Here is a 12330-nt window from a genome sequence, read left to right on the forward strand (position 1 = left end):
AGTCACTTTTTTCAGTGCCATTGTAACTTTGAATGTTCACTAAATGAACTGTTGTAAGTCAAGGTTTACCTGTACAAAAATATAAAAAGCTTCTTTGCTTGCAAAAAGCTGCCCTAAATACCAATCATTAGATTAGAAATACCTGCAAGCCGGAGTTACAGATCAGGCAGGGTGCCAGGGCACCTTGAAGAATTAAAATAGTTGAAATGTAATGATAACTATCAACAGCCAACTCTTGCTCATAAAGTGAAACCCTTTAGCAGAGAGGTCATTTAACTGTCCAGAAAGAGCATACCCAGAAGAAGCAATCCTTAGATCCATTTGCACCACTTAAAGATACCAACTGGTCTAACCCACCTCATAAGATATCCTAAGGAAATCATCCAGATTTAAGGAAAGGTCACATGCCCCCCAGAAAGGCAGTAAAAAAATCAGTTCCAAGCATCACTAAAGCAGTGAAAGAAGACCCCCTCCCCAAAAAGAAACCATGAAGCAGGAAAAAATTCAAAGACAATATAAATAATTAAACCACAAGTTTAAATCCTTTTAAAACTAAAACACAAGCTCATTGCCAGAACTCACACCTCAGGCAAGGTTCAAAGTGCTGATCATTGCATCCCAGCTGGAAGAACTCCAACAGGGGAGTATTTCCTCCCAACAGCAGCATAAAAAGCTTAAAACAATCCTTCCCCTTTAAGAAAGTCAAGCCCCAGCAAAGTACTAGCAAAGGGGAAAAAAAAACATCCGGAGTGAGTCAGTAAGTTTAGGCGTACTGCCAAGAATGTAATAAGCAGTGACGTGCGGTGAGGTTTATGGCTGGTGAGGCACTGACATCCTCAAATGATCATCATGAAGGGAGGACTGTGGCAACTTTGATCTTTGCAAGCGTGCAAGCAAAATACCCCAGGATCATGGTGGCGGGGACAGCACCTCCTTCCGCTGCGCTGCGGAGAAGAGCCACGCTGTGTAGGAGGCTCCTCAGCACTAGCCTCAGATCAGCGCGAGCCGCGGTCCCCTTCATGTTGGCTCAGGAAGGAGGGGAATGGGACCACGTGTGCAGGAGGCTCCTCAGCGCTAGCCTCAGATCAGCGCGAGCCGCGGTCCCCTTCATGTTGGCTCAAGAAGGAGGGGAATGGGACCATGTGTGCAGGAGGCTCCTCAGTGCTAGCCTCAGATCAGTGTGAGCCGCAGTCCCATTCCCCTCCTTCCTGAGCCAATATGAAGGGTACAGGTATTTTGCTTGCATGCTTGCAAAGATCAAAGTTGTCACAGTCCTCCCTTTTTTAGAGGCTTTTTTAAGTCTCACCTCAGCACTCACCTTTTCCCTTTTACATTTTTTTTTCTTTTCATGATGAGAGCGGTGAGGCTCTGCCTCTCCTGACTTCACGTCACTGGTAATAAGGGTTAATGGAGAAGCAGTTTGTGTAAGCAGGGCAATAAAGATTAGGCTAGAAGCAACACCAGAGTGTTTCTTTCTTGCCTTCCTTACAGGATTAACCATGTAAAGTGGGGGAAAAAAGAAAAGGAGGTTTCTTCTAACAACCGGTTCTGCGAACTGCTTAAAAAATTAACTACCAGTTCTAGTGAATAGGCTAGAAGTGGCTAAATCCCACCTGTGTGCCTATCCCAAAATTAATTATATTCCATCAATGAATTTATGTAATTATAATCCAGCACAATTTGGCAAGTCTTTAATAGCTTCCCAATTTTCTAAGTTTTAAAAGTCTGAAAGGAAAGAAGGAAAAAACAAAAGAAGGAAAAAAAAAGAGTCCAAAGGTATTCTATTCAAAATGTTTCCAGTTGCAGTCTGCTTACTTATTTATTATCTGCTAAAGCCAGAGAGCTGCTGATTTTGCACAGTCATAGCTCTTCCACATGCTGCTCCAGCCTTCCAGACTGCTGGAAGTTGCAAGTATCAGAAAATTGTTGCTTCATTACTGTAATCATTTGCTTTAATTCATATCCCAAGGTCATGTCTATTCAGAAGTTCTTTCTCTATTTAAACATTTTCTTTGCCAGCCGGTACCAGTAGATGTCACACCTCTATTCCTCTATTTTAGTCCTGTCACTCCTTAATTTTAAAGCTTAATAGTTTTTCCTTTTTATAATCAAAAGTTTCCAAATTTTAATAAAAAGGGGACTACAGAGCTTCACCCCAAATAATATTTTAGTGTCTTTTTTCTCTCTTCCACATTTTCTTGTAGTAAAATAGTAAGCTTTTCTAGGTCCTCTTTATTAATGACTAAAAGCCTCTTCACCAAATCCAATTTTGAGGCAGAGCCAAGACTTTTCTTTTGAAGCAGAGGTCAGAAAAATCTCACCTAGAACAAACACACTGCTCAACAATCTTCTTTTAATTTTCCAGTCTGTCTGCCGGGGCTTCTGACAACTCGCAATGGCTATCTATCACTCCTTGCCAGTCTGAGAGGTTTTTTTCTGCTCCTACAGGGATTTGCAGACTCCCTGTGGTTCGCAGACTGTCCTCTCTTCTTCACCAACCCCTACAGGATTGGCTAGGGTCTCTATGGACCCCTGGGCAGGGGGATTTTGACGTTTTCTATGGAGCACTGTGGAGTTCCGTCGTATCGCCTCGGCACTAGCCATGCCTCCTCCCGAAGTTTGGGTTTGAATGCAGCAAAAGTTACTTGGAACACCAAATTGACAAAGTTCTTGAAAACGAGCAAGTCAAGATCCTATGGGACTTTCAGATCCAAACAGATAGACATCTGATCCACAACATGCCTGACATCACTAGTGTGGAAAAGTCTGGTTCATTGATATTGCAATACCAGATGATTCATGAATTGAAGAGAAACAGCTAGAAATAAATTACAAAGTATCATGTTTTGCAAATGGAAGTTGAGTGACTATGGAGGAAGAAATCAATGTACCAATAGTAATAGGAATCCTTGCAGTAATACCCAAAGAGCTCTCTAGATACATGGAAATTTTGAAGTTATTAGATCTGAATGTCCTGACTTTGCAAAAAAATACCCACCCTACTTGGAACTGCTTATATACTCAAGCGTTACCTTAACAGCTCTTAGGTCCTTGGTTAAACTTAAACTGTTAAGTTTTTACCAGACCCAGACTGTGAATCAAGTTAAAGGTTAACAACAACAACAATATGCTAAGTGCGCTGATAGGAACTATAATCTATCTTTTTTTTAAACAAAATTTTATTGGTTTTTTAAAAAAATAGTCAAGGAAAGGGGTAATGGATAAAGTTACAAATTTTGACAGTTACATTATGCAGGAAATGGCCCCCTCCCCCATTCTCATAACTTTCATTTATCAATACATTAGATTGTTACTACTTAATGGTATTTTGTCAGCATATAAACTTTTATCTTCAAATAATTTCAATCATTTTATATCAAACAGATTTTCTAGTTCATTTTTGTGATCTGAGTTTTCTAAATGTTGCCTCTTCTCCCCCCTCCAGCAGAGCTCCGGCACCTCCCGCGTCCTGTATGTCCGGTGTAGTGTCATCAAGTTTATCTAGGAAGGCTTTATTTTTTTCCATGAAAGCCTCAGCCTCCATAATTGTGTTAATTCTAACTCTCGTGTCCTCCCAGAAAATTAACATACCTTCTGGCAAAAGCCATCTAAACCATACCCCTTTCTGGTATAATTTCTTCGCTAACAGCGAATAGTTTTTTCTTTTATCTCTAACTTTCTTTGGGATCTGTTTCAGAATGGCTATTTCTCTATCCTTGTATTTTAATGCTTGCCCCCTTTGTGCACTCAGAATCTCGTCTCTTGTGGTCTTTCTGAGAAATTTAATGTGTACCTCCCTTGGAACGTTGTGTGTTCTGGCATATGCTGAATTTACTCTATAAACCAGGTCCATGTCCCACTCCATCTGTTGTCTGTCTTTTTTAGTATATAGGAACTATAATCTATCTTGAAGGTATCAGGCTGCAGAAAACTGCCTCAGTGAGGTGATCAGCATTGAGTTATAACGTTCAGAACAATTTGGGCTCATTCATTTAAAACAATGGAGCCCCTTTAGTCAGAGCTATATTAGTTGAATTTTACAAGGGAATTATTCCAACAATAGTAATTCATTTTTTTCTGGAAAGAGATTCTAAATAAGCCAGCTGATGTGCAAACGTCAATGAAAGAGAAAAATACATTCTTTGAAAAGAAAATCAGGGTAAAATAAATTCTTCTGTTTCAGGGATTGATTTAGAGAATTTTCTATTCTTATTCTTTAGCGTTCTATTTGCTATCATACTAGCTCTCTTTTGTTCTCTTGAAAATGCTTCTTTTCAGTTTGCCAAGCTATTTTATACTTCTGAGGTCTTTATCAGGCAACATATTAATTCTTCAGCCCCATTGATTTAATGAACTATTGCTTCCTTAAAGGAAAGAACTAAAATTCAGCTGTTTGAAAAGGTAGACAAAGAAACAGAATCAGATCAGTTGGAGGCAGCCAATGTAATAAGTAGCTGAGAAAGGAAAATAATAATTCAATGAATTGTATTCTAATGCAACTTATGTTGAAGTTACAAAAAAGGAAAGTGGAGAAATATGAGTTTTTTATACTATTTATTTCTTAATGTAGATTTTTATAATTGTTATATGTCATTTTTTTTTATATTTATGGTTTTTATCCAATTGTGTGCCAGCCAGAGTTGCTTTCGGTGAGATAGGTGAAGGTAAAGTTAGGTAAAGATAAAGGTTTCCCCTGTCCAGCCATGTCTGACTATAAGGGACAGTGCTCATCTCCATTTCTTAGCTGACAGAATTAACATTGTCCACAGACATTTCTGCAAACATGTGGCCGGCATGACTATATGCCAAGGCACATGGAACACTGTTAGTTTCCCACAGACGTAGTATCCACTTATTTACTCGCATGTGCATGCTTTCAAATTGCTAGGTAGGCAGGACCTAAGGTTCACCCTGTCATGCTATCAACTTCCTAGTTGACAATTTCAGTATCTTTAACCGCTGAGCCATTTTATCTCCTAGGTGGCTATACAAATTTGATTAATAATAATAAAATATGTATTACCTAACTCTGCTAAACACACCACAATTCTCTTACTTCTTGTGAGTCATCTTTGCTGATAAAGTAGAATTAGTATGATTACTGCATACCTAAACAATACAGCTTCTTTAACGCTACTGCTAAGTGCAGAAAATCTGAATTAAACAGTAAGTGAAAATTCCCACTTTGTCTGAATACAGCAGCAGCTTATTTGCAGTGATCACATTTCTATTAGCTACTTTTTATTAAGTTTTACTATGTTACCACATATTTTTATTAAGCCCGATTCACTGAACAAATCAAATTGTCTGAATATATACAACATACTAAGCAAATATCAAACATCCCATGTTATGGCATTACAGTTTTAGCAGTGTAAGTCTCCTTTCCGAACCTGGTAGCTTTCTTTTTTATAGATACGATGGATTCAACTCACATAAGTCATAGATATGCTTTTACATCACAATGGAAAACACTACAGTAAAGGAATCGGGATTACTGTAATGCTTTTAATAGGTTTTGAAATAGCCACAGACTGTTTTAAAAGTGTCAAGTTTTGAATATGGTAAAAGCATATCAAAATGTGTATGCTATGCTGGAGAGTAATTTCATGAATTACCCTTAATCAGAAAATGAATGAAACCGTTTTGATTTACACCTACACACTATTGTTGGCAATGTAGCCACCATAACCAAAGAGGACTTTTGACCAAGGAACACTGTACAATATATGAATGAGTCTGAAATTATCATCTACCAGGCTTGGGATTTAATTCCTTTTTGAACCGAGAAGTAGAACATTCTTTCTCAAGAATCTTACAAGATTGCTAATCAACTGTATTTATCCTATTCTGCAGTGTCCCCCCCTTTTTTTGTTATCTACTTCCACAAGTATCCTGCAGTTTAATGACTTCCATTGTATGTCTCCCTCCTGCAATATGGAATGCTGGCCAACATAGTAGGAAATTGACTTGCTCTTTAGACTGGGAAGACTGCATGAGAAGACTTTCTCTAATTTTCCCCAACTAATTTCCCAAAATACATTGATCAGCAGCTACAGAATTCTTGTTAAATAGTGTTATATTAATATGGCAAACTTTTCATATTTAACAAGTCCCAGATCACTGACCAAAAAAAGAAAGAGATATCATTTTTTTAACGTATCAAAATGCAATTGTGTTAAAGAAATTCAATATTCTTTGTGGCTGCTTCCAGACAGCTGAGGTAATAGCCAAAGCATCAGCAGCTGGCAAATTATTCTGTAGGTCTCTTTTTCTCCTTCCTTAAAGGAACTTTACTTTGAAGGAGTCAATTAATATAAAAGTCAAAATGTCTAAATAACATAGTACTGAACAGGTCATTTGACAAACTGTGTGGTTGGCCTTAAGTAATTTGTCTGGCTATTAATTTTTCAAACAGTCTGAAGAGATCTGTGTTGCAGGCTGATTTCTGTCTAGACAAAGAAAGGAGTGTAAAACACATTAAGCCGACAAAACTTACTAATGACAAGAAAAATCCGTTTCATAGATTTTCAATTGCCTGAATCTCCAAAGTTTCTCCCCTCCCCCTCCTCTTCTGCTTTTAATTCCATAGTGACTAGCATGTAGTCAACTGAGATTTTGGGGAGATAGATAACAAATGTCGTATATCAGAGAGGTATAACAATTATCTTGTTTCCTATTTATTACTTTAGGTTTTTAAAATATACTGTCAGTAAAAAAAAAAAAAAAACCTTGGGGCAACTCACCACAGCCAACTCGCCACGGACCAGATTAGAAATTCAATTTTTGACATTCACATTTCATTTCATCCTTCCTTCTGCATCCTTTCTTTAATGATTTTATTCCACCATTTCTTCGATACTAGTGTAACTCTTGACCTCTTGCGAGTTGTCCAATGGCGAGTTGGCTGTGATAAGTTGTATTGCAGCAAGTTGGACATGGGAAGTTGGTTGTGGCAAATTGGCAGCGGCACGTTGGCCACAGTGAGTTGTTCTAGACCCGTAATGGCGAACCTATGGCACGCGTGCCACAGGTGGCATGCGGAGCCATTTCCTAGGGCACGCGAGGCATTGCCCTGTCAGCTCCACTGCGCATGCCCACGCTGGCCAGCTGATTTTCGCAAAGGATTGCTGAGAGGAGGAAAAGCCTCTCTTCTCAAAAGATCGCTGAGAGGAGGAAAGGGAGGATTCCCCACCCCACTCAGCGCTGTTTTCAATGGGAGGCTTTCCCCCCTCTCAGAGCACTTTCCCTTCTCACAAGATCGCTGAGAGGAGGAAAAGCCTCCCTTCTCAAAAGATTGCCGATAGGATGAAAGGGAGGATTCCCCACCACACTCAGCGCTGTTTTCGATGGGAGGCTTTCCCCCTTCTCAGAGCTGTTTTAAGATGCGAGGTCAAAAGGGGGGGATGTTGCAGGCATCCACAGGGCGAGTGCTGGGGGGTCTCGTGCACATGTGCTGTGGGTGCGTGGGAGGAGCATTGCATTATGGGTGTGGGCACGCGAGTGCACACGACAGCGTGCACGCACACGATTTCGGCACCTGAGGGAAAAAAGGTTCGCCATTGCTGTTCTAGACCAACCTTGTGGATTGGAACAGACAATTCAACAAACTCCATGAACTACAATATTGCTGTAATATATTTTAGTTTTCTCTAACTCTTATAAAGTTATTATTTGAAAGAGTGAGTTCAAGAGGTGTGCCAGTTTAACCCTCATCCCTCCAAAGAAACTAATATTTATAAAGATCATAAGAAGAAAATACTGCTCCAAAATAGTTGTCTATTACTAGCCTTGTACAAAATATTTTAACTGTAACACAATAAATCAATACTTTTATGCTCACCGGGTTCTGCTGTAGAACGTGGTTCTGTTTATGATGTCATCCAAAGCAAAGGATGGGGAAGAGAAGCAGGAAGAATAAATGACATTAGAAATGTTATTATGCAAAAGGTAACAAGCTTTATAGAATTAGAATTTCAAATTCAGAATACAGTTAAAAACAATAATCATTTCACATTTGTATATTTTTTTACTGCATATCTACTTCAATGGGAAAATAATCGGCACTTACTTTTCTGAAGAATTCGGAAGTCTGGAGAATCATGAATTTCAACCCCTTGACGAAACCAGAGAACATGTAAGGGAGGTGCTCCTCTTACTCTACACTCAAGTACTACTACTTGTCCTTCATTTACTGTTGAATTTTGAAGTTCCTGAAAGTTTGATACACAAATAAGCTAATGAAAATACAGACAAACCTGTCTATCAGGAAAAGTAACATTAACATTGGAAAGCTATAACACCAACATGGGTAATTAACAGCTGTTGCTGAAATCTTTTACTTGTTTATTATTTATTGTTATTTTTTTTCAATTATTTATTTGAATAGTGAATTTCCAAGTAAACTAGACCAGGGGTCCCCTACCCCCAATTTGTGTACCAGCACCAGAAACCAGACCGTGCAAAAAAGTGAAGCTCCAGCTGCAGGATACAGGCAGTACACAAAAGCACAACCTCTCAGGTCCATGGAAAAATCTCACTCCACAGAACTGGTCCCTGGTGCCCAAAAAGTTGGGGGCTACTGAATTAGAGTCTTAAGTCTAGGTCAACATATATCTCTTCTCTTGCGTCTTGTCTTGAACAGATTTCCCAGCCAGTTGAACTTCTTAAATCTTAAAGTTGCTGAGGTTGAGAAACCTTGCTCTTGGACTTTGAAAAGAGGAAAACTTTTTCTAAACAAAGAGTCAGTCCCAGTATTGGCATAAACCATATGATGATCAAGTTATGTTGTGACCAGGTGCTTACAGTTGTGGAAAATTCATTTACCTATGAACCTGTCAACCTATCAATCTGGCTGTCTGCCTATCTATATCTATCTATATCACACGCTGGCCACAGCCCATTTAGCAGTGGAAAAAAGTCCCAATATGTCATATGACTGCTGTGAAGACGCGGGTTTGACACCCCTGATCGATATCTATCTATCTATCATCTATCTATCTATCTATCTATCTATCTATCTATCTATCTATCTATCATCTATCTATCTATCTATCTATCTATCTATCTATCATCTATCTATCTATCTATCTATCTATCATCTATCTATCTATCATCTATATCAGCATCTATGAGACACAGATATTTCCTCAGTTAATATCGAGGAAATGAAATTTTAATGTGGAGAAGCAAACATTACTATATAACAATGTATACTTCTAGACAATGCTTTTTGCTATGGAATTGATGTAGCTCCTTTATGAAACTTTATAGGAGATCCAAAACAACTTTCATCTACCATATGAAACTATAATGTTTTGAGGGAGATCAGATCAGGAAACAGAGTTACACTATACAGTATACTATAAAGTTATAATATATACTAAAAGTCTCATGAAAATTATTTCGCTTCCCAATTGCTCTTATACTTAGAGAATTAAGGGAAGACAAAGTTGAAGTTTCCCCATATTCTCTCCAGCCTAAAGCTGATGAATGGTAGCTCAATTCCATCTTGAAGATCATCTCTATACTCTACTCCAACCCACATGTGTTTTATAACGTTTTCCACCTTTGACTTTATCAAGGAAAATAATATTATGAAAAAAAAAACATGTTATCTGTACAGCCCCTTTTCTACCGGTAGTAATTATTATATGTATAAGTACTTATGCACTATCCAAATATTTTCAAAAAAACCCTGCAAAAATGGTAATTTGGAAAATGAAAAGTGAATGGAAAAAGTTACAGAACCTTTAAATATTCTGGCTTTCTGTTTTATTTATTTTTTACATTTTTGAATCACTCATCTCTCTCAGAGAGGAACTATACAATAAAATGTTAATAAAACAGCATGTAAAAATTAAAAATTTAGAAGGAGGCAAGGAAGATTAAATACTGTTCAAATTAGTTAAAAAGATGAAGAGAGGGCTCTTTTGGTGGCGAGAGATGTGTATGGAGTGACTTGAACCCTAAAACCATCACATTTTCACCTCCATCTCTTAAGGTCCTGAAACCATTTTGCAGCCTAATTTAGGATTTTTTTTTCAGGATTTGTGGAATATTTAAGGGTGTGGTTTAGGGTATTTTGTCTTCTACCTTTGTTCCAGTTCTTAATTTTGTGAAAAACAAAACAATTTTTTTTACCATGTATCAAAGTTGCACTAAAGTTTGCACTAAATACTCAAGTTTCCAAAGCTTGAAATGCTAGAAAGCTGCATAAAAATCTGCTAGAAAGTCCAAGACTAGCCCATTCTACCTTATGAAGTGCAAGTAGTGGAAGCTAAGAATACAGAAAAAAGTACTTCTGAAAAAAATCCCAATATTTCTTTCCATAGAATAAATCACCTTTCTAAAACCAGTTGCCTTCCAGAAGTGCCATCTGTCAATCCCCATAATTCCTAAGTATGCTCTTAGTACCCTATTGGGGAAATTGGCAGACCAAAAAAATCACTATTTGTTTACCACTTTTATAGGCTTTAAATTATCCATAATCACATAGTTTCAGGGCTGGTTGAGAAAACAGACCTTTGTAAAAATAGGTGTAACATGACTAGGCTTTGATCCATCTAATTTGCAGAGATGTAAAGTAGGACTTTGAACCTGTAAAATATCATATGCAGATATTGTTAAAGCATAGCTGCACCATTAATAACATAAAGTGAAATTTAAACAATAATATAAAATATATTTCTATTCTTATTTTCTCTTGAATATAGCATAAACATATTAAAATTAGCATTTCAGACTGAGCTCATCAAGATATATTTATGTGACTAAGCAATGACACTGAATTATAGCGATACACCACTTTCAAAAGTGTTCCTAGCTTTTAACACTTTGATAAATATAATAATCAATCCTAATTTATATAAATGTCACTAAGAATATAATTCCATGAAATCTCTGTGTTCCCTGATTTACATACTCTAAGACTATTAACAATAATATTGACTGCAACTTTAAACACCATAGTTTGGGAAAGTCTGAACAAATATTGAAATTATGATCCCTGAAAAAAGAGAGATGAGAAATATAAAAGTCACCACTCAAGGTCTCAGAACAGCTTCTGATATTACTTTAAACAGCTGCATTATATTCTTCTTTGAAACCCAGCTACATTAGCATTGATGCCCAGAACAACTAGTATGAACAGGTGCTGTGTTGCAGTTTTTCTCAACTATGACCTGGAATTGTGAATATAGCTCTCTGGCTGCTCAAATATTATATGAGTGTCTGTATGGTGATGAGAACTGAAGGTAGTGGCTTAATTTTCCAAAGAAGGCTTTATATATATATATATATATATGTGTGTGTGTGTGTGTGTGTGTGTGTGTGTGTGTGTGTGTGTGTCTGTGTGTACACGTATATACGTATATACGTATATACGTATATACATATACATATACATATACATATACATATACATATACATATATATATATATACACACATACATACATACATACATACATACATACATACATACATACATTGAATTGTGAAGAAAGCAATGGACATAAAAAAAAACATTGGAAAATATGTGCTTGAAGAAGACACTGCATATTAAGAAAATGAAGACAATGTGCAAATGTGATTATTTTAAATTTATCGTTCTCAAATCTTTGGGGAAATCAGTGTATTCATCATATAAATGACCAAGCTGTTCAGGAAATGTCAGGAAATGAGAAGCACTGATTCATGGATATACTTGCATAGAACCATAGCTAATTCCTTACAGCTAACAAATGCATCTATAATAAATTTATAAGAAAAGGCTTAATTTTTAGTTTTGAAGAATCAATCAATGAATGCAAATACCCAAATGCAATTACAGGTAGTCCTCAACTTATGACTACAATTGAGCCCAAAGTTTTTGAGTTTTGCCCCATTCTATGACCCTTTTTGTCACAGTTATTAAGTGAATCACTGAAATCGTTAAATTAATATGGTTGATAAGTAAATCTCTCTTCCTGATTGACTTTGCATGTCAGAAGGTCATAAAAGATTATCACATGACTCCAGGATACTGCAAGCATCATAAATGTGAATCAGTTGCCAAACATCTGAATTTTGGTCATGTGGCCATGAGGATGCTGCAATAGTCATGTGGAAAATGGTCATAAGTCACTTTTTCAGTGTAATTTGAACCGTCACTGAATGAAGTGCTGTAAGTTGAGGACTACCTGTAGTCTGCCATGTTCCCTTAAAAAATTATTTATACCTTAATGCTATCATACCTGTACCTTGTACAGAAAGGGGAGCATGGACACTTCATAAAATAAATGCACCAAGAATAGAAGAACCCAAGGCAGAAAAAAGGAAAACTCTTAT

General features: G+C 37.2%; 1 protein-coding gene across 6 annotated transcripts in view; it reads right to left on the reverse strand.

Annotated features, from left to right (window-relative positions):
- PALLD (palladin, cytoskeletal associated protein) overlaps positions 1-12330 on the reverse strand; it is a 243530-nt gene that overhangs the window by 159162 nt on the left and 72038 nt on the right. For all 6 annotated transcript variants that reach the window (XM_081959388.1, XM_081959394.1, XM_081959389.1 and 3 more), the window contains exons 5-7: positions 10525-10599; positions 8072-8213; positions 7844-7867 (exon numbers count right to left, since the gene is read on the reverse strand). In XM_081959388.1, the coding sequence (XP_081815514.1) occupies positions 7844-7867; positions 8072-8213; positions 10525-10599 (241 nt within the window). The remainder of the gene's footprint in view (positions 1-7843; positions 7868-8071; positions 8214-10524; positions 10600-12330) is intronic.

The sequence above is a fragment of the Natrix helvetica genome, assembly GCF_964273705.1.
Source record: "Natrix helvetica genome assembly, chromosome: 7".
Taxonomy (NCBI): Eukaryota; Metazoa; Chordata; class Lepidosauria; order Squamata; family Natricidae; genus Natrix; species Natrix helvetica.